The sequence below is a fragment of the Megalops cyprinoides genome, chromosome 15 (assembly GCF_013368585.1).
Source record: "Megalops cyprinoides isolate fMegCyp1 chromosome 15, fMegCyp1.pri, whole genome shotgun sequence".
NCBI lineage: Eukaryota > Metazoa > Chordata > Actinopteri > Elopiformes > Megalopidae > Megalops > Megalops cyprinoides.
The window spans coordinates 14973355-14997358 of NC_050597.1; the positions used below are offsets into that span (position 1 = coordinate 14973355).

The 24004-nt window shown below is 38.0% G+C and overlaps 1 protein-coding gene across 1 annotated transcript in view; it reads right to left on the reverse strand.

The window, feature by feature from the left end:
* Positions 1 to 24004, reverse strand: part of eys (eyes shut homolog) — a 266508-nt gene that overhangs the window by 232540 nt on the left and 9964 nt on the right. Inside the window, exons 5-8 of the mRNA XM_036547241.1 lie at positions 23729 to 23856; positions 22051 to 22165; positions 13411 to 13570; positions 6352 to 6456 (exon numbers count right to left, since the gene is read on the reverse strand). Of these exons, the coding sequence (XP_036403134.1) occupies positions 6352 to 6456; positions 13411 to 13570; positions 22051 to 22165; positions 23729 to 23856 (508 nt within the window). The remainder of the gene's footprint in view (positions 1 to 6351; positions 6457 to 13410; positions 13571 to 22050; positions 22166 to 23728; positions 23857 to 24004) is intronic.

The window sequence follows — 24004 nt, forward strand, 5'->3', positions numbered from 1 at the left end:
AAATCATTGAACCCCTCTGCAAATTCCTCATCAGATTTAAAATCATCCATTCCCATTCTCCCCTGTCTCACTTTATTTTGCAGACATGTCATTGTTTCAATCCTTTCCCATGCTGACCCCATGTGTTTCAATGTTGCCCTATGCTTGTCTTTTTCTTTGTATTTTTGCTTTTCCTTTCTAATTTTACTTTTCCCCTCCCTATGATTATATAATTATAATTCTTATGTTTTATTTAATGAGGGTTTCAGAGACTTGGCACCTAAGGCTTATAATTGGGATATATTTTGCATGTTTTTAGAGGAGCCACACTACCTTCACAAAATTTACAGCAAAATATACACAAATCTGCTATATAGCAAAATATGTACAAAATATAGCTAATGACAAGATGTGTGATTTTGTCATAACACCCTTGTAAACACTGGATTGGATGATCCATTCACTGATGAGCAGCTCACATCAGTCCTTATCTCCCTTTGTAAAACTGGTTTGTAAGCTGGCAAAAGAAAACTCCTGCACCACCCATATGTGGTTTAAAAATGGATCTATATGCCTCCCAAAGTCTTACAGATCTGTGTGCTGCAGTCTATGTACAGTTGGAAGTTCAACATTTTCTGTAGAGAACATTTATTAAAATCACTCAGAACAAGCTGAGGTGCATCAGGAAAATGCAACTGCAACTTTTGCACCACATGACACATACTACTGTTTGCCTCTACTACAGGGCAGATGCAGACCGCATTAATGATAATTTGAGGGAACTCCCTGGGTAGGTATAAAGGATGGAGTGACACTAACGACTAACACCTTGCAGTCTGGAGTTCTATTATTGCATTATATGATTTGCTTAGACTGTTATCTGGAGTTATCAGGTTACATCACATTATCCATTCACACAGCCTGGCATTTACAGGTGCAATTCAGGTTAAACACCTTGCTCAGGGGTACTACAGCAATGTTACACCTAGGAATAAAGCAGGCAGCTGTTACCAGCCCACTGTCTTACCACAGTGTAAGTGCCATGGTGTACACAATGATTCCCTAATCACCACTGTTCTTTAATGTACAAACACATACCTGCACTTTGCCAGAATACCAGATGGACTGGAATTCTGTGGCTTTCAATCATAAGCCCTGGGTTGCATCCATTTCATTTAATCATGTTTTGGTAAAGGCCATGATACGATTGCCAACTCTAACAACTTTCACATTCACCAGGATAGGGTACCCACGACCCTAATTTTGTGCCAGTACAAGTGTTTGCTATTATAAAGGTCAAGTGACTTGCAAAATTTGAAAAATTGAAAAACCAGCACTGTGACAGCAATGCCTCATTTACAGCAAGTTGGTAATTTCCTCATCCAAAAATTCTTCTGCTTGCCTTGTGTGGGAGGAGAAGAGTAAATGAGGGTGTGGTCAAGTGAAAATTGTATTTTCATGCCAGCTTAGTGCTTAGGGCATGATGTTCTCAACAAACATCTCTTACTGCAAACACAAAACATGTCAATGTCATGTTGAAAATGACTGCCTGCTATACTTTTGTAAAATTAGAAGGGTGCTAGGTGAAGGAACACACATATTACCGATGACCATTTGTTTTGTATTCCATCTCCCAACAGACTAAGTCAATGAACAGCATCATTAATTACATACTGTTACCATTTAAGGCTGTTAGAGATGTACACGAGGGTCCAAAATTATTGGGACACCTGGGCATTTTATGGTTAAGTGTGGATGTGTCCATGTAGCTATTAGTTTTATCACTCAAACCTAATTTATGGTGTGGCGAAAAGAGTTACATGTTTTGGCAACTATTAACATTTTCAAAACATCTCTTTATGTGGTTGGCACACGATTGCCTGATGACTACCCTTATTTCCAACATTTTAATAATATGTATGACATTAATTCTGCCAAACAAACTGACAATTCCATCACATTAACTTAATTTTAAAAGGTACCTACATACTTACTGAGTGCAGACAAGTGAACAAAAATGACCATCACTTTTTACACTTCACACCTGATTGAACGTTGCCCTGCCCCCTAATTGGAGACTCATACTGAAGCCTATATAAACCTAACAAGGTTGGAACACGGTCACAGAAGATGAAGCTGAAATTGACATTGACATAAATATGACTTTCCCAATGTCTGATGGAATATGCAGCAAAAATATTGTGGGTTTTTTTGGACCCTAGTGTATGTAAGCAAATATTAGGATGTGTTGGCATCAGGGCTGGGCAGTACATAATGTTTGACTTACAACTGAACATTTAGCCCACTTCATAGAAAATACTGAGATATATATTGTGTATTGCCATTCAGCCTAAAAATACGGAGATATGATTTTTGGTCTATATTGCCCAGCCCTAGTTGGCATTATGAAAACATCGACTTAAATAATTTTCAATCTATGTCATGAAAAAAAAAAAAAAAAAAACGCATGACAAAAGTCTTCAACAACAACGACAGTTGTTGAAGACATTTTTAATGTGTTTTATGCATTTTACTCATTGTTCCATCAAAGACACTCTTTCCTCAAACAGTCAGAATAAATTAGATCTGTCCTGATGGGTCCTGGTTGTTGTCTGTTGCAGTAGATTTACAGGTTGGTGTGCAAGGTACTTGTGCTTTCTATGTTGCTAAAAAATGTCATGTCCATCCTTTTCCTTGGTTCTGTCTTTCTCTCTAGCTATGGCCTAGTAATGCATATAGAAGAACAATCCCAACAAGAATTTTACTGTTACAGTCAATCAAAAGATTTCTTCAACAGAAGTAATTAACACAGTGTGGGTTGTTTTCAGTGAAGTTTTAGTCTAATTTCTAGCTCACACTGTTATGTACTGACTTTTCCTTCAGCGTTGTTTGCTTAACTTAAAGATGCCTAAGCATCAATGCTTTCATTATACTGTTATTTAAAGTACCTTGACACACTCCTTTAATGGCTTTTTGCTTGTGTTGTACTTTGATTTGCTTGTAAGTTGCTTTGGATAAAAGCATCTGCCAAATGAATAAATGTAAATGTAACAATACACACAGCAGTTGGATGAGGATTCACCATGACAATGAATGAACCCATATTTGATTTATGATGTATTCTAGAGATAGATCATTCTACCCCGTTTGCTAACATTAGATTCCTTGCCAGCTAGATACATGCTTGAAAAGGGACTCTAAGTGACTGGTCAGCAGCTGCCTGTGTCTATAGTGTTGAGAAACACTGCTTCACCAGTCTTATTTGGGATTACCATGTAGGGATATTAGTGGTAATAGCTTTATTTCAAGAATGACTGGGGTAAGGACCATTAACTGGGACATTGTGTACATGTCTATCTAACTTTGGCAAAATCTGACTAACTGTGTCTCATCCATGCTGAAGGCAGCAAAGGCCAAAATATGAGAGAAGGAAATAGTAATTTTGATGTCCAGCCCTCACCATGCCCACAGGAAATAATTTCTTATGATCCAATTATTTAGTGATAGCATCAGGTTTGCGCTAGTATAGACACTAGAGTGAGGCACAAGGCCAGTGCAGTGAAATTACCAAATTATAGATTCCTTTACACCCCACACTGTTTTGTACCTACTTGCACCTAGTATTCAGACATTGTGTTAAATTTGTCTAATTAGGGCCCTGAGAGACTTTCAAGCATTTATCTAATACTACCTTCCTTTCTTCTTTCATTCTGTTTTGTTCATGTTTCGATCCTTTAAAAATAGAATAAGATTTAAATCCAATAAGCATTCAGTTAGTGGGGCTCTCCTCTGATTCTGGAAATCCATAATGTATTGAATTTTCATGTTTTCCTGTTGATACAGTTAATACAGACTTGCAAAAGAGGAAAAACATTATTAAAGTCATCAGACTTTATTAAGACATCATTAACCACTTCATACTTACTATCTTTCATGTAAACACATTCATACATTTTCCACACAACTCACAACAGAGATGTACCTGCTACCAAACAATACAAAAAAATCACTGTTTATATTAATTACTGTTGTGGTGAGCCAATTTGGTATATTTTCTGTTTACACCACAATATACATACTTCCCTAATAGAATTAGAAATAAATGCAAAACAGCATACTAACTGCTGCTGAAATAATATGGAGGTTGTCAGCCTGGATGCCACACTGTTCTTAAATATGAGTCACCAGGAATGTATCAAGCCTCTACAGGGACATGGAGAAAGAATATATATTTTGTAACCAGAAGATAACTTGTGGGAACAAGATCCTTATCTAGTGGCCATAAAATAATAACTCATGGGAATGAGATCCATATATCGTAGTCACAACATTCATATATTGTGGTAATGAGATCCATATTTTGTGGCCACAACATCTCATATTTATTAGTTATTAAGCTACTGGACATGGTGTCTGCATTCATAATGTCAGCAGCAGTACTTCACAGTAGTACCTAACAGATTTGGAATTGATAGCAAACATTGGCTTAATTGAGAAATCTAAGCTCATAGTGTTAGGGACTCTGTGAAAGACAGCTCAAATATTTTATAAAGAAAAATCAATTTGGCCAAACAGTATTGTGTCTCTCTTCGACATCATCTTTACATAGATATACACAACTCCATCACAGTATATTGAACGTTCTTATTTGAAATCACTGTTTTGTGTTTAGATAAGGATGTCATTCCCCCAAGATATTATTTTATGGCAACAAGGTATATTAGAACCACTATAAGGCACAATACATTTTTCTGTATTGTGAAAATCTTTTTATTTGGACAAATCCATCATTGTGCATAAATGAAAGAACTGTTCCATTTTGCTTGGTTCTGGATCAATGGCGATATTGGACACTGTTTTGCTGCTTTTAGTACTAATATTAACTTGTGTAGTGTTTGTGGTATCAGCCAGAATATCGCTTAAAATTGACCTCTGGTACCTGGTAGTCTATTGGTCTACTCTGGTAGTCTACTCATGGGCACAATTTCCCTTGCCTCTAAACCTGCACTGGATAATTATTTTTGCACTAGGGCGCGTGACAGTGATTGTGCCTGCCACTTTGCAAATAGTTGTGAGGACGTTTATCAGTCTGTTGCTGTAGATGTAGCTTGGCAAGCTGTATGTATCTAACAAGGTTCCTAACAACCAATTACAAATTTACAAATAACCCCAGTTACCATTTTCTAGCTAGCCAGTCTAGCTAATTTGCAAGCAAAGTTGATAAACTGATTTGTTGAGACAAAGTAGGCACTAAATTTGAAATTTGTTGCTAGCTACTTAGCTAATGATTTGCATTTTTCATTTGTTTCATTGCATTTTTTTCAGTTGCAGTTGTTGCACTTTATATTTGTTTTCTCATCATTTATTTATTTATATTTATTTATTTATGTTTTGCTAACAGTCACAATGATATTTAAAGTAACGTGAGGACATTTTCCCCTAGGTATACCACAATTACATTCATAGCTGGAATGCTGAATTGACTGATCATAAAGAAGAATAGGAACTATCAAATTTTTTTTATAACCAAATAACCTCATCCCAACCAAACAAACCAAATATTATGATGCTGTTCCTCATGTCAAAAGTATTTCAGCATTGTCACGCTCATTTAAGTGATTTAATTGATTCAAATACCCCTGTGGATGTCAAATGATGAATGCTCCATCACAACCGATCATTGAAATACAGTTCATATACAAAACAGAGCTCATAATTCTCATAATTTTAATTATGCATTTTAATCTGTGAGAATCTGGCCACTGAACAGCCTGATGGCTCCTACAAAAACTGCCTTGAACACAGCGATTAAAGAATGAAATTAGTCTTTTCCTTTTTGTTTGTCTTTTCTTTCTTTAGAACATTGAGGATTCCATTTTTGCCAGATAAGTTCGTAGGGACACACTGCACACACTTCTGCAAGTATTCCTACCGACCTCCTGATATCCCAAAGAGAGAAAGGGTTCTTGGTACTGCCCTCCAAGGCATTCTCTTGCCTGTGCTCATAGCGTATGAGGCTGGTTTGGGCATGAGGCGGTGTCCTCGTGCTGATTAGACGGACAGAGGCAGCTGGCAGAGCAGTCAGTTGATAGAGGTGCCAGCAACATGCAGCTCTCTTGGGGAGGGGAGGGGGAGTGGCGGGGGGAGTAGGGGGGGTTTCTCAGGCTGCATCAGCGAATGCAAATTTCATCCTCAGCCGGTAGAGGAGAGTCAACAAATTACTGGGAATCATATTAATACAATGCCAGTGAAAGGGAAAGCTCATCATAACACAATATTGACACAATTCTACTACGCTGATGAGCTCTGACAATGAGCTTCGGCGTTTGCTCAGCTGTCAGTCATGGCCTGTTGCGTGCAAAGCCTGCTTACCCACGGGGCATGTGCATCTGTGGCTTCCGATGAGGTCAGTGCACGTTCCATTGTGACGGCAGGGGTTTGAGGCACACTCATTCACTTCTGTCTCACAGTGGTCTCCTGCAAAACATTGTGATGAATGAGGGGAAAAGCATGTAGTTCCACTGTTCACTTTTTTGATTTCAGGGCATTGCATCTGAACTCATCTAAAGTCATTCCTACAAGGAAAACGATCACAAAATTTGTGCTGAGTTTCGGTAAAACCATCAACAAGTTTATCCACATGTAGCAAAACACTACGTCTGGCCAAAAGGCTACCTCTAATTGTTTTTGATCATGTTGGTTTAGTGCCAACATGTAGTAGTGAATTATCAGAAATCCAGTTTGTGTACATTGTAATAAAACATAATCAAAGTGAAATAAATACATGTTTTAATTTTTTCACCGGGGTACCACATTCTTCAAGATCACCTATGCAGGCATCATTTTACAGACAGGAATAATCCCACTCATCAGCTCCAAGCATAGCTCACAGCTCATGCATACTCAGAAGAGAGCACAGTTCTTTTCCTCTGTTCCAATCCCATAAACCAGTTCTCAGTACTGATGATGACGAATTCTAGAGAGACCTAAGGTATTCGGCATGCTGTGGAATCGTGTAGCTGCAGTAGGTTGTCTGAGCCCCTTCCTGACAGAAGTGCCTGCAGTCTACCACATCAGCCCTGTGATTAATGTCGTTGGCACAGTTGTTTCTGCAGGTCGTCACGCACTCAGACATGCCACGTTGTGCGATTGGAAATTATACAAATTCATCTGAATAAAAAATGGAAGGAAGGCGAGATGTGCGGAGATGACTGTCAGTGAAATTAATTACAAAGGTGGTGCTGTCAGCGACTAGGACTGCTGGCAGAGCGATCTTTTAACGTGGCTGCTGAACAAAATGGCGGACAGGCATGGTGGGGGACTGCCAAAATGGCCCTGCAGCCTTGCTGTCTCTTCTGTGAGAGAAAGTCAGTTGCACACATGTAAAGGCATTCTGTGTCTAATATTTTACTTTCTTTTTGTTATATTTATGTGCATTGTGGATAATACAAGTACACTGTATCCAATTTTTTATTGAGTGGCTGGCAGAAATAACCACTGTGGGTATTTACTAGACAGCATGATCTGAGAAGTTTGTCAGGGGAGAGTAAACTGTGGCTGGACTAGGTAAAAGAGACACAATGCTGAGGTTATGCTCAGAGGTAGCTGCTGCCCACACCGATTAGGGTCATGAGAGCAAAGGAGGTGATGTAACAACAAATAGAAATTTTGAGTAAGGAAAGGGTGAGATTAGGGGCTATGGCAGAAATCCACACAACAATGACAAGGACAGAAAAGGATGCAATCAAGGGAAATGGAAACACAAAGTTAGCAGGAAGAAGAGAAGAAGGGAGGACTCTGGGAAGATCAGATAAGGACAGCGATGAGGCCAAGATCTTCAGGAAAGTGAGTGATAGTCAAAGAGCAATGCAAGGTGCATCCAGAGTGAAGGAGTGACAAAAACATTAAAATAGAGATAAAAGTATTCCAGGATAGATCCTTGAAGGACACCTGTCAATGCCAATAAGAGAGTCACTCTCAAACATCTTTGGGAGCGTGTTGCTTCTGCTGTTGTTGGGGAGGGGATCCATTTTCAGCAATCACACGTTTTGTAAATCAGTTTCGTTTCCAGTTGATACTTGATTTGTGTTCTTGAGTATGTGGATAGCTCTATTTTAAATTTCAACTTTGAACTATCCCAGGACTTGTGTGTATAGTTTGTAAAACAATAGGATTTTTTTACTTGTTCTCAGATGCAGAGTTTTGGTTTTGCAGTTCCCAGCTCTCAGTGTTTTCTTTTGTTCTACTGTAATCACCAGGACCACATCAAACCTAAGATATAATAATAATAATAATAAAAAAGATTTCTGCTTATCTGCTTTGATAATAAAGACTGACAGGCAAGCATATTATCCATTTTCTACCTCGTGAAGATTGTACAGAGCAGAATTTTCTTTGATTTTGTCATATCTGTAAAATATTGGATTTATTATCAACTAAGATTCTATAAATTGATACCTGCATGCATTCCAATGCTATCAAAATTGGGAACACATGCAACCTGTAATACCAAGAACAGCCTCACAACTCTCTCATCATTCCGGTGGATTGTATGCACTTTGAATGGAATGTAACACATGCAATGTAGACATGCAAGACATATTGATTAAAAAAAAAAACTAGGATAATGGGTTTATTAGGATGCTGAGGTCCTTTTTTCATCAACCGGCAAAGCAAAAACAATTACTAAATGACATGTAATGATCTGTAACAAGTGCTGGCTGTTTACCCTTTACCCTATAGGTTTTCACACTAAACTGAATGAAAATTTAAATCTGTTCGATGTGGCAAGGGAGTGATGTGGCTTATGGAAAAAAAAAAACAAAAACTCTTACTTATAAGAACAGGACATGAAGAGGAAGATTTGCAGTTATTCCTCTTAGAACAAGCCATATTAGGCATTTCTCTAGTGCTGGTCTGGCATCCTTTACTCATATTGAGGACCTTCATTTTTGTTTAATATAGATACAAACAAAATGGAAGCTCTGTGTTAATAAGGCAACAGTAATGAATTGTGAGAGTGCAGGATGAACAGGGCGGCTTTTTGCAGGAGAGCATACCATATAATACTTTGATGAGAACTGGGATGGGATGCCAGGATCGAACTCAGATCTCTGGTGCATAAAGCCAGTTCATTACTGCATAGAGAGACCTTGGCCAGGCAGTAATTGGCTTCTACTTGCAGTCCTTGGGCCTACTCCAAGGCTGAATGCCTAGCAGTATGCAAACCTTTGCAAAATTTGGAAATAATGATGAATTGTGTTTTCAAAAATCTTCGGAAACAACCTACTGACACCCCCCCAAGACCCCCAGCCCCATACCATTCCTGAAATGTGAGCCTCAGTGTCCACTTTGTGTTTTTCAGCAATTTTCCCAAATATCCCCATCTTCCAGACCGCGTTTTTTTTTTTTTTTTGCTCTAGCAGATTCTACAAACAGTTTTTACCATCCACTTTTCTTCATCTGAAAGGGTAGATAAAGTTTAGCATAAATGTCCAACAGCCACAAGGTCATTAAAGAGTGCTGGCCCATGATGTGTAAAAACAGCTGCTCTACAACAATGAGTGCAGTGAAATACTAAAAAGGACTTTAATATTACAATTTTCCCTTTAGTGTCCCCCCCCCCCTTTCTGCTCAGAGAGCAGAATTTCATGCATGAGTAAAAAATGGTGTTTTAATGCAGACTCTTGGCAATATCACTGCAAGCATTATATTACTGTGCTGCTTCAGCAAAGACTCATCCATAGTGTGCATCAAGGTACTAAACCCACTTTCAATAGAAAGGATGGGGTAAGCAAAATATGGACACAGAGGATATTAGACCTTAAACATTAAGGCCACATGCATCCATATTAAGTCCCTATTTACAAAATTATTTGTGTTTGTGCATTATGGGCATTTACAAGTCCAAGTACATAATTTAACTCCAGCTTAACCATGTTGTAAGTTTAAATTCACTTCATTGTGAATGGAGCTTATTTTAGGAACCTAAACCTATTGTAAATAAACCTAGGGCTGTGACTCAGACAAGAAACGCAAAATACGTATACCCCAAAGGCATCCACCAAAGACCTCATTTCAGGAAAATAGTGACTGATATTATCAAGGCTGTTTCCAACTTTGATTAACTTAACAACAAATTTAGTAATAAACATCAGCATGGGTTTAATGCCATCTTTTAGGGGTAGAAGATTTGTTCACCTTGGCACCTTGGCTCAGGCAGCAGAAGTGCTTGTCTTGAGCACACAGGCCTAGCCCTATGGCTACTTTAGAACCCACTATGCCATCAGCTGATGGTGAATGAGAGCCCATCGCTGTAGTATAAATTGGCTCTGTTCCACTGGGGGATAGGGATTGGGGGATAGGGGTGGGTAGATCACCCAGGGTTCCCTCATCTCTCTGCTGTGGTGCCCTTTTATGAGTCGTGAAGTTCCTAAGTGAGGATGCATTCATTCTCCAAATGGCATCTGCCCCCCACTGTGGTGCATGACAGGTGTTGAAATATGGAAAGAGCTGGCTGCATGTCAGAGGATCAGAGTGTATCAAAGGATAGCACTCATCTCTCTCTTTGTTGCTCCTGCATGTGCATAAATGGTGTTTGAAGAAACAAGATTAACAGTGCAAGTGACAATTCATTGTTGGTTGAATAGGGTGAAAAAGCATTAAAAAATGAACAAAAGGTGGCAAGCACCGTCGAAGACATCCAAGCCTTAAACATTAAATTTAATGAATTGAAAAACATGATTCCATTAATAATAAATTCTGGAACTCCTTCAAAGTAAGTGTATTGAGATGTACAGCTGAGGAACTAATATCAAACCAGTTCACCAAATGGTCGTTGGCTGCCATACCCCATCCTTGACAAGGTACGACGAGTTGTACGAAATGCCTCTTTCAGCACCACTGTTGTACTCAGCTGTGAGTTGAAGGACTGTAAGCCCTTCTGTTACTCTGCACAGGTCATGTCAGCTTCCACTGGCCTCTTTCAACACAAGTCTGCTTCCAGCCACAGCACTGCTGTTGGCTGGATGTTTTTGGTGTGGTGGATCATTCTCAATACACCCATGACACTGTCCTGTGTAAAGACCCCAGCAACATTGTTATTTCTCATATACCCATTCCGTGTGGCTGGTGCCCACTACCATGCCACATTCAAAGTCACTTAAATCTTTTGTATTGCCCTTTGAATTGCACTCACACACAATCTGTAGGTATATGCCTACCTACTTTAAACAGGATAGTCTGAATATGTAATTCATGATTAAACACTTGATCAAACTCTTTGTACAGAAGTTTTTTTTTTTTTTTTTTAACACTACCCACTTGACACAGAGTGAGCTACATTATTTCTAACCAATCACAAGGCACAGAGTTGTTGGACCTCAAGTCAAATAAAACCAGCAGGTTTACAATAAATGGCTAAAGTGAAGCAAAACAGTTTGCCTTGTTAATATATTTCAACTGCAGTATTTTTATCCTGTTGATTTCTGGATATTGTCACATGGTTATAACCCCCAACATGACTTGTTTGAAGGGACAAAAACAATGTATTTAATTATAAAGGGTATTTAAATTCAGATTTAATTGTGTGCTGGGAGTCATTGGGTTATCATCTTCTGTGTATGTTTCAATTAAGCCTCTGATAGCAGATAGGGTGAGGCAGGGGACTGGTAAAAGAAACAAAAGCCTTATCTGCAGGCATCTGCCCTTGAGGAGTATCTTGTCTTCAGGGATACAAATTTTTCTCTTAAGCATGTCATCAACCTGTTCTGTGCAGATAACGATCTGGTGCTTGACATTGTATGCTGGCCTTTGGTACAGTGGAATCTTTCCAGAAAATGTAGAAAGTTAGCGAAACAGTGAGAAAAATGACAGAGGTGCTGCTTTTTCTAACAACAACCTCATTGTTTCTTGAAATTTATACGGCATATGAATGGTAAGAAAACATGACTCTGCTCTAAAACGGAGGCATGAAGCAGGCTTCTGGTGGATTCTTTCATTACACATTATTTCAAGTCCCAGCAAGCTATGAAGCTGATTACAGCCAGCATACAGCAACAGAGTCTAAGAGACAATTTTTTTTCTGTCACCAGAACAAAAACTGATATTTGAGTCTTGAATGTCCAACTCATGTAATGCTTATTTGATTGACAGCTGAGTGGCTGGGGGGAGGTCGGTTACTGAGGGGTGGGAAGAGGGGCTTATTCTCCTTCGTTTTGCCCCCAGAAGCTGATTTCAAAGACCACTGGATTGTGAATAAACAGACATTGCACATGTTTCCATAAAATCAAACTAATTTGTATTACAGCTAATGAACCCCGAATTAATATTTCCATGGTAAATAAAGCAAAAAGAGAACAGGCTATGCATTTTCTAGGTATTTATTGTTGTTATAAAACAAAATCTTGCTTTAAAAAATAAGAGGCATTACCATGAAAAATTATGTAAGTGACTCACACTTTTTAAAAAAGCTGAAGAAATTACATCCCTTATGTACCTTTCTTTCAGCTTTTCCTCATATAACAACAGTATTCAATACTTCCTGGTGACATTTACTGCCTCCATTTAACAAATGCTAAGAGTTTTGTGGTAAAATTAAGTCATATTATTCAAACAGAAATCCCCAGAGTGGAGTTCACTGTCTGCCACAAAGGTGTGAACTTACAAACAGATAAGTCACAACAAAAGTGCTTAGTATAAATTCAAAGCAAAACCATTAACTGTTTACTTTGTCTAACTGAAACAATTCAATTATTTTTCATCAGTACATACATTCTAATGCAGCATGTAACAACATTATTAATATAAAGAAGCCAGCTATATTACTGCCAAGAAACCAGCTATGGTACTGCCATGAAGTTACTTTCATTGTGTTTTTTTTCTGAGAGAGAGAGAGAAAGAAAGAAAGAGAGAGAGAGAGAGAGAGAGAGAGAGAGAGAGAGAGAGAGACACTTTTGTGGAGGATTCACTGATGAAATGTCACATGTAAGCCTTTTACTTTTTTCAACATGACCAAGCCAAATATGAAATAATCCACCTAGAAGAACATTGTGCAGAGCAGTGAATAGAAAGTGAAGCCTGAGGGGAAAAAAAATATCAATTTGAGAAGAATTCCAACTACGAGTCCTGAACTCAAAAACTGGAGATGGCACAGGAAGGAAAAAAAAAATTACAATGTGCACATGTGGAAGGCCCAAATGGATACTGTCCAATGGGCATATATTAGTGAGAAAGAGAAATGTAGTGCTGAATGTAAGCAATAATGCAAACTAATTAATTCCACTAACATAGTGTGAAGACGTCTTCTAACTTTCCTACACTGCTCTCATTGCAGAAATAAAAGCATCTCTTGTAGATGCACTGACCCCACCAACAACAGAATAAATTACTTGGGGGGATGACAGAGGTTAACAGGGGTGACTGAGGGTTTACCTGTGTAGCCATGGCGGCAGGCGCAGGTGTATCGGGGGGGTGCCCCTGGCTGGCTGGTGTCAATGCATGTCGCTCCATGGAGGCAGCTGTCGGGGTAGATCAGGCAAGCATTCTCTACGTGCTGACAAGTCTCGCCCGTCCATCCAGGCGCACAGAGACACTGGGGGGTGGAACCAAAGAGAATTGTTCAACTCATTTCAGCTTCAGACCACTCACAGGCATGAAAGGCCTGCCTCTGTCAGCCAGATGAAAGTGGCTATTTTTAATGCTTAAAAAGCAAAACTATGAGAAATGATAACGGGTGCATTCATAGATTTCTCAGTTACAGCAGGTGACAGCAGTGGCCTGTTTTGTGTTTTTGTCACCTGTCAAATTGTCTACTGATATAAACCTTCCAAAATAGTGAGGCTGCTACACAGGGGCTTGAATGTATTAGAAAAGACAACTTCAGGATGAGAAGTGCTTAATGGACAACACTCCAAATTGACCTGACAAAAGACAGACAGCCCTGTGGCTTCCCCAGTGAGTTTCCAACATTTTCCTTATTGATATTTCGCAGATGTTAATTAAAAAGTGGTAATGAAATGGTTCATTGGCACTGGACAACATCAATGTTTTGATTACAGTTGACACTGATTGGAAACAAACCTACAAGAAGGCCGAAATAATGGTCTTGTAAAGCAGGCCAAGAATTGAGGCTAATCTTCTGAACAATTTCATGCATCACACCGAGACGGACAAGGAATAATTAGAAACTGCATTAGTGCACTGCAAATTTTCAGATATTGCAGGAAGATATTATTAATGAGAAAGCCCTGCAGAAATGAGAGGCAAATTAGTACATGAGGCACTAGACAGATTGAAAAAAGATTGTGGGAAGAGTCATTTCTGACAAGAGTAACAGCTACAAGTGACACTGTAATCAGGCAAAAAAGTAAAATCACATTTTTGCATGTATTTTGGTCAAAGAAGATGAGGAACAAATTTTAATGTTCATTTCAGCATGTAAGTTATATTCACAAAATCCATTGATCAAATGGGAGAGTGCTGATATTATGCAAATGCAATATTAAGTCACAATTCCTCAGTCTAACCTTTGGGGTATACTGAGGTGAACAATCAGCAAATAACTTACATGAAATGATTCCAGGATTGTGACATTTTAGGATGTTAAGTCTGTAAGCTACTTAAGTACAGATTGCTAAATACAAAGCAGGTCACTATGGTCCTCATCTCAGTAGGCCAGTGACAGACTGTATTTGAATACAGGCAGAATTGGGCAAAGACTGTAGCTGACATGTGATTTTGGAAACCTTCCAGTCTCTGCTCCCATCTGAAAGGCACCCAGAGTGCTGCCTGTAGGCGACTCAGAAAAGACATGAAAAAAATAACAACAACCTGCTCCTTCAATGACCTGACTCAGTGTCGCCATATATATCACGTGTAGTGTAACTAGAGAGCTCTCTCTTGTAGATCCATCAAAGGTGACTGCTGGAGAGACCCACAATAGCCTCCTTCCTTGACTTGGAAAATCCATTTTATCAGTTCATGTACACGAGGGTCCAAAATTATTGGGACACCTGGGCATTTTGTGGTTAATTGTGGATGTGTCCATGTAGCTATTAGTTTTATCCCTCGAACCTAATTTATGGTGTGACGAAAACAGTTACATGTTTTGGCAACTATTAACTATGGCAACTGGCAACTATTTAAAAGGTACCTACATACTTACTGAATGCAGACAAGTGAACAAAAATGACCATCACTTCAATTAGGCCTGATTGAACGTTGCCCTGCCCCCTAATGTAACACTCATACTGAAGCCTATATAAACCTAACAAGGTTGGAACATGGTCACAGAAGATGAAGCTGGAATTGACATTGACATAAATATGACTTCCCCAATATTTGATGGAATATGCAGCAGAAATATTGTGGGGTTTCAGAAAAAAAGTGAGTGTCCCAATAATTTTGGACCCCAGTGTATATATTGAATTTAAGGCTGAAATAAATTGCAAGGCATCATGGAAAACGTCCACTTGTAAATGAAAAATAAAGGTTCACTGGACATTGGACATAACGAGAACAATTCTTAAGAATGGCTCTTACAAGGGAAATGAGAATTGCTTGGTATATCTACCTAAATCAGTATTATTCAACACATGGCCCATAGGCATCACCTAATAATCAACCCTTTCAACCAACCTGCCTCTAGTGGTAAGCAGCATATATCAAGGTGATATTTAAACATTTTTTTTTCTCCTGAGAGTCTTATGACCAATATAATGTATGTAATAAACATTTAAAAATTTGCTCAATTGTTAGTTTCAGGTGTTCCTGATTATAGCACTTAAAAATTCACATTGAATAGAAATGGTTATCTTCCATCGAGATGGTTAATAAAACTACAACTTAATGTTATTGAATGCAGTTTGACTGAATTATTGGTATTATACTTATATTTAATATGATCTCAACACATTTTCAAACTATTCTTCCAATATTTAATATCTTTCATATATTTTCAAGCTGTGCTTCCAGAAATCTAGCATCTGAAGATTTAAAGAGCAAACTGTTAGCTAGCAAATATGACAAGTAGTCAAAACAATGAAATCTTAGCAGCTTTTATTATTACTTCAAAACTACTACCTTCATGTATGCTGTTGCTTACTTTTTAATAACAAGTATGTAGCATTAACAAATATTTGTATAACTGTCAAAGAACATATTTGTTCCAAATATCAGTCCTTGGTGCACTGTAACTGATGAGCGATGAAATGGGATGAGGGTTGAACGTGAATGTTGAACGAGGCTGAACTTAGAACAGTGTCTACAAAGTGTTTGGAATGCCATAAAATCAAATGCCAATTTCTGTAATTGTGTTTCCCTTTGTGATCTGTGAACATTACAGAAAATATGCATACCTATTTTATATTAGGTCCTAGACTGAGAAGAACATTATAAAAAAACAACAAAATTAACAATGTTTCCTCTCAAAACAATTATTTTAGCAAATGAGTACATCTACCCAGTATGTACATTTTTTGTTCTTCTCATGTTTTCAAATAAGCTATATTTTATTAATAAGGAATGACTGGAAAAATATTTGAAATGATCTGTAGTGAATGTTTTTATTTGTAACCAACTTTCTTGTGTTTCTGGCACCCTACTCAAGATGCAAATATGAGAACCATATGTGAAAGGAAAATGAGACTGAAAAGGACAAGGAAACTGAAACTAGGTAGCAGATGCATATATCATGTATATTCACAGATATTGACAACTGCAAAGTGCCAGCTCACACAAATATATAAATAAATGAACACATAAACAGGCAACAAATAAATAAATACCCAAAACAATGAATGTTTCGGAATCAAGACTCTTCTTTGCTTTGCGTTATATATTGTTGTGGGTTCAAAATGATAGATGGTATGTGCGTGCAAGTGACAATGAATGAACTCCTCATTACCCATGCACAAATTATGAAAATAGGGCTGGGAGTAGGGCTGCATGCCACTTTGAGGGGTTGTAAATGACTTCTCACAGTAGAAACTGTGCTCCTGCTGAAAGCTCCTGGGAAGGATCAAATCAAGAACACCATACAGGCCTTGGAAGACAATCCCGGCAATCATCTCTGAATGTTTCGTGATTCACTTTCAGGGAGAAAAAGAAAGTACAGCTTGTGCGTTGAAGTGCAGTGACTCAGTAATTCGACAGACGGCGGTACTCAATTTATAGTGTGAGATTTAAATGGTTGTTTTGGTAGCTATTACTACAGAAGCCACGCATCAACAATTATGCACTTAAATGACATTCTGTGCTCGAGAGCTGATTCTGCCTATCAATTAAGCTCGGTATTTCAACAAATTCCCATGTAATCCCTCACTGCTGATCAACAAAGACATTTCCCATCTCAATATTCACGGGAGACATACAAATTCACATTTTACAGTATTGATCTACCCCATGAAAGCAAAATTCAGCTGTGGTAATGATCCCATGGGCAAATACACTGCAGCTGGGGTTTGTACTCGGTCCAGAGATATTAAAGGTGTACAAAGTACAGCTGATAAATAAAATAAGACACTTAGGCTTCATTGTTTAACATCATTCCACATATACTGAGTGGTCACAAATCCACTGTGTATTGTATGTCATGGTGGTGATATGTAATGTTTATAAGAGGAATATTTACTTGCATAGCTTTTCTTTGCATAGAATTATTAACCCAACCACAATTTACTCATCGTTTTAAAACCAGTATGTGTATGCAAAGTGAAACATTTTAATCAGTATTAAGTATTATATAAAACAAGCTCATGAGGACAAAACAAAGGAATAGTACCATTGCATGATGCCTTTGTAATGCTTGAAGATTTAAAAAAAAGGTTTATACTTTACCCATTACCTTTTATGACACAAGCACTGTATTTCAGACATGAGGAACTAATATTTTGGAGTCCTTTCTGTGCTGCTAAATAATTCAGTGTTCATGTTAAATTCATATTCTTTTTCAAAGTAGTACCTTAATCCAGCATATGAAATCACAAAACTCTATAATCCATTTTTTCCTTTTAGGATGGCTTCCCTCCTCAGATTCATACATTTATATCTTGTTTTATAAGCCACACCAAAGTTCCCTACTCTTCAAATCATTCTCTTTGGATCCAATATACTTTTTAAAAAATCCCTCCAAAACCTCTACATTCATAAATTATTCTTGTTCCAACATAATGTTGGAAAATCACAGTCTACAGTCCAGAGTTGATAAATAAGATATTGGAGAGGTGAATCTGTATTTTCATTAGATTCCCTTCTATCTGAATTGTAGTGATACTCAAATGCTACTGTGGGAGCCCCTGCTTTGAGAAAGAAATTTGTCTCATTGATCTCATCGATCTCTGTGAATTTGTTCTTTTGTTGGAACAAGAACAGGATGAAATACAAAGTTTCTCTTAAGCTCTTTAATGTAAGAAATAATGTAGGTGGCTTGGATTCAATCAACATTTGAGCTTCACTTTGCCAAACAATTAAATGCATGATTTTTTCAAAGCAGTCACAATTTTTAAATGAACTTTCGTGATCACTTCAGACTGTATTTTTAATAAATAAAACACTTGCATTTAATTGAGTCAATGAGAAGCAAAAATATGGATTGTGTCAAGAGGGTGTCATTTATTAATATGAGCATAGATACCACACTAAATTTGCTCTCAGGCACAACATTTATTTTTTTTCCAAAAATAAAGAAATCCTGCCTTGTCTTTAGCTGGATATACCCATGAGTTTCACTGGAGTCAGGTATTAATAGCTATGTATGAATTCTATATTCAGTGTGTAATATATTGTCCTAACAGCAAAAATACATTTCTGAAACTGAAATGGAGACTTTAAAACTGGAGATTGAGTTAAAAAGAAAATTATGGTTCAAGGCCCATAATTATCAAGAGTCTTGGAATATGAAATAGGTCCTAAGTGCTCAAAAATTTTGAGTGATATCAGTTTGATCTTACTACTGAGAGTAAAAGCAATTTATCATTCTTTTGGCTTAAATGTGCTCAGCAGGTATTTAGAATTCTTTACCAGTTGCCCTAACCCATTAGGAGTTGCTGACAGGTAGCTATATTGAGGGAGCCTATACACATTTTGGTAGAGCAAATATGTATTGCATCCATTTGACATGGATGGAATACATATTTAACATGGAGGAGTTAAAAGGGTATTCGTCAGAGTAGAAAGATAGTTTATTTGTCCCCAATCTCATCAGAGACACTGACATTCTGTCTGTGGAAAGAATGTAACCATTACCACTTCAAAATAATTTAAACTTTGTGTTTCTTGGCGACATAAAGGTTTAATTTAGAATAAAAAAAAATCCTCCTGCATCACATACTCAGTAATAAGGGAAGACTTCAAAAGCCATGGCTGATGACTCTATTCCCACAATCATGTGCAGGTGCACAGCTCAAGTACAACAGCGAGTGACATGTAAAACACTTGTTTATAATATTTACATTACATTTCACATATGAATTACATCATCTATACGGTTCAGAAGACTACATGAAGTGTTGTGGAGATGGAACTGGGCAACTGAAATGGAGATTTCACATTCTCCACAAGTAAATTTGTTAACAGCCCCAAAAAGCTTGGTGCATTTTAACAGCTTGTGCAATTCTGCACAATACTGAAAGCTGCAAACTCGTGTTGGCATATGTGTGTTTTCTAGTCTATTATACTCTGGAGAAATTGGCAAGTATGGCAATATTAACCGTAATGGAAAAAAGAATGATATAGTCTTGACAATCAGTTCATTATTGTGATTATTAATTAAAACAATTTAAAATAATTATATTTGTGGCTTTCAAATTGATTAAATATAGACACTATACTTGCTAATTTGTTGGCATTTATTCATATTTAGGCTATATTTAGTCAGTTTAACAAATTTCAGTGCTATGACACCACTACTGCTTACAACAATCACATTTATTGGGTATTTTCTCATACTGTGAAAAATGACATCACTACCACTCCTTTGTGGCATTTCATGTCATAAAAATACTTGCCGTACTCCCAGATGAGAGAAGGAGTAGGAAGCTTCATAAATAACTGCCATTACCTACTCTGAGGTAAGACTTTTTTTTTTTTACTCCTAAAAGTGCTTTTAGCAGGACTCTTAGGAGTAATTCTCAGACACTGGATGAATACGGGCCCAGATTTTTTAGTGGTATGTCAGACTGAAGTAAAAATGTTCCTTGGCAGAAAATTGGCAATGATATGACTGCAGCATCTACTTTGATGTGACAACTGATCTTAAAGGGATTTGCACAGTCATGAATGTCACTATGGAGGCTCTTGTAAATTATTTAACACACTTAATAAAAAATGAGCTAAGTTTGTTTCACTCTATGAGGTTAAATTGGAACTGTATACACGGCATTAGTATCCAAAATTTAACTATCACGGAAAGTTTCAATAAATTTTTTTGTAAGGTGAATTTGTATCCATAATATTTCAGAGGTGCCTTTTAATGTCACGCTGTCTTTGGAAGGTAGCCTCATTTAGAAGCTGTACAGGTGGCTCCTCTGGCAATGGATCATCTCCCCTCGTGTTCTCTGGCCACATAGCAACATTTCTGGGCCATGTTATGAAAGATGCATCATTGTGTAACTTCAAGAGGTCTGTGATATCCAAAAACCTGTCAGTGAGCTCACAAGTAAATGGTGCCGATGGACAAAAAGCGAAGGTTTGATGGAGAAGCACCTAGATATGGGGTTAGCATGAGTCCAGCGAAAACAGAGGAGCTAAGTCCATTGTAGATTTAAGACAGTAATTGGTAGAAATTTATTTCGATTCAGTGCTTTTAACAAAGAAATCAAAATGGTCTTAGAAGACTCTCTCGCCTGTGTGCAGCTTTGGATAGGTCATCAAAAAAGGGCAAGATCAAGCTTTCACATCAGTTGCAATTACTTTGGTCTAAACTGTCATTTTTATAGAAGATTGTTGCAGTACTCTGACATTCACATGTCTTTCTCCAAAAAGGATTAGATGCTGCACTTGCTGCAATTGCATCCCCTGCAATACTGTCACCAGCAAAAGTTCCTACAAATTATCTGGAAACTACATGGAGATTATCACAAAACCTCAAAAAAATTTGTGGAAATTTGTGAATATGCATAGTTGATAAATATTGCCCCAGGCCTGATTTGAACCCCAAGTTGTTAAGGAAATTAATTACAGTTCCTTAACCTCATTAATTTTCTGAGGAAGCCAGCGGGAGATGTGTAGAGATATTTTTTGTTTTGTTTTCAAAAACCATGGTCTTGTCTTTCCATTAGCCCTCCTCTCCCATAATTGGCACTACTATTGTGGTGAATATGAAGAGCTGAAAGGACTTTGCTTCTTCTTACAAACATTTACAAGTGTGATGCATAAAGCATGCATAAGACAATGTGAAGATGCAAAGGTCAATTATTTTCAGAGAGGTTAACTTCCACACCACAAAAAGTTTAAGTGGTATAATTTTATCTCTGTATCGATGAGAGGTATGAATGTAGCATGAAGAGGAGGGAAGAGAGTCGCCAAAAAATATTAAGTCCATTAAAAGCTGACAGTCATTTGAGCTTCCACGAGTTCCCATGCATTCACTGAAATGAGCTACTCACACATTACTCCAAATCAACATATGTGTATCCTGTGCTAACTGTGATATTCATGCTATCTCATGGAACAATTGGGGCAGCTCTTAAATCATGAGCTGTGCACAAACTCTTTGAATGTTGAGTAATGATATGAAATACACCAAAACTAATGAAATACACCGAAACTGTATTTATGTGTAGGGAATACAATTTTTAGGGGTTATAGTGCCATGGTTTGGACCTATTTGGGTTGTTTGTTTTGAATGAAAAACAATTACTATTATCAAAAGAGGAAGGCCTGTTGTCAAGGGAAAAACTCCATTAAAATTGTATCACAAAGTTTGCGCCTGTTAGACTTTGTCAAAAGCATAACAGACTTTTTCAAGCAAAAACACTCTCTGATCTATGGGAGGCATATATAAGGTATTTACATTATCTTTGTTTTTGTTTTTACAAGAATTTTATTACCTCCTCTGCATATTAAGTTACTTACATTATATCCACCAATTATGTTGAGACACAATCCCTCATTCAGACACCTGATACTCAGCAGCCTGCAGTAGTCAATTATTTCCTCACAGTTCTTGCCGGTAAAACCTCTGAGGCATCTGCAAGGAAAAACAACACCGCTGGTATCAATTCACCTTTCATGCAAGCCACTGATAATGTGCTGTTCTGCAGGCTGTACACATCTAATTCAAGCCATAATGATCGAACTCTAATCCTTTTCAAGGCAACAGTCATAAAAGTTTTTGCTTTATTAACAGACCAAGAATAAATATTTGAGAGCATGTCTCCTGAATGAAACACGCAGAAGGCATACATCTGCACAAAAAGGTTCAAGTTGCACTGTCTCCTGGCAACATGCACTGCAGTGATGTTCTGCATCAGCACTTTCCTCATTTTTGCACTTTCGCTGTTTTAAAATGACATTTCTTCTCACCAAACTAAGCGCACATTTACCGTCATGGGCCATGAGAAATTTTAAGTGCTGTTCTCTGCTCAGGCAGAAGCGTGACCCCTCTGTTATTAACACCACATCCCTTGTGACCAATAGCAATTGGCTTTATCTTTTCTCCTCCTTGATCTACTTCCAGGGTTGCTCACATTGCTGATAACACCTCTTACAGCATGTCATTGTTTACAAATGATTGTGGAACCAGTGTCTCCAGGGTGTTGTCTTACAAACACCAACTCCCCACCTCCACAATTTCTCATTTCAAAAATGTAACTCTCTATTTTATAATAGGCATTGACAGAGAGAGCACATATCTAATTGTATTGACTAGGATGCTTAGGATCTTTGCCAATTATTTCAACAAAAAATGTTTCTTAAGGGGTGTGATTATACCTAGTTGACACCTGAAAAAAGTCTCTTCTTAGCAGGCAGTTATACAATCCCATACTTATTCTTTACTCTTGTGGCTATGGCATGTTTACACCTGACAGTCAAATTAATGCATGCAGTGAGGAACTGTACTATTAAGTGTACATAAAAATAAACATGGCTTTGGAAGAAATACTGTTTCTATACAGCCAAATATAGAGCAAAGAAATAGATTTAAAAAATACTCATAGCATGATTAAATCAATTTTCAACTTTAAAATTTCATACATATGTGTCTCATGTACTCTGTCAACAGAGAGCTCAGACTCAGGCAGACTGAGATCTAGATTTATTCTGTGTTGAATAAAGATGAAGTGCATAGTGCACAATTTGTGCACAATTTTAAATCCAGAGACCTAAAAATGACAAAACGGGGAAAAAAAAACTGAATTCCGATGAAGCTGCAACAAATTTAAACTGTCTTCTCCAGCCAGGCGTTTTCACATTCAGCTGCTTAATTGAAATACACTGTGAGTGCACTCTCAAACTTTGCCCATGTAACTGCAAGTAAACACATTAGAACAAGCAGTTTTGTGGAATAAAAGTTTATCTTCTTAACTTAACTTATTTAAATAGGAATTCTGTTAGCACCCTTTTGGGTTGTTTACCACTTATATTTGCGACAATGTGTCATCTTGAAGTGAGGAGGGGCTGTGAAGTGTTGCCACGTGAATGATCCATTCATCTGAAAGTGTACACCAGCAGAACTAGGGTAGCTGGGGGAGCTCCTCCTGCCCCAACGCTCCGCATACCCCAACCACCTGTGGTGCATCCCTTCTGTCACCTGCAGTAGTAGTCCTCCCCCTGCGACAGGCAGCTGCCGTTATTGAAACAGGGGCCCGAGCTGCACGGTCCAAGGCGCTCCCCACACTGCACGCCCGCAGAGCCATCTGCGCAGGCACACATGTAATTCTGCGCAGAGAGAGCAAACAAACAAGACCACACGTCAGCCCGAGAAGACATTGTTCTGTTAGTTGCACGCAGAGCTCCAGGAGCCAGATCGCTTGGAACACTGGGTCGTCGGCAGTTGCACTGGGAAAAAATCAGGAGACTTAGTATA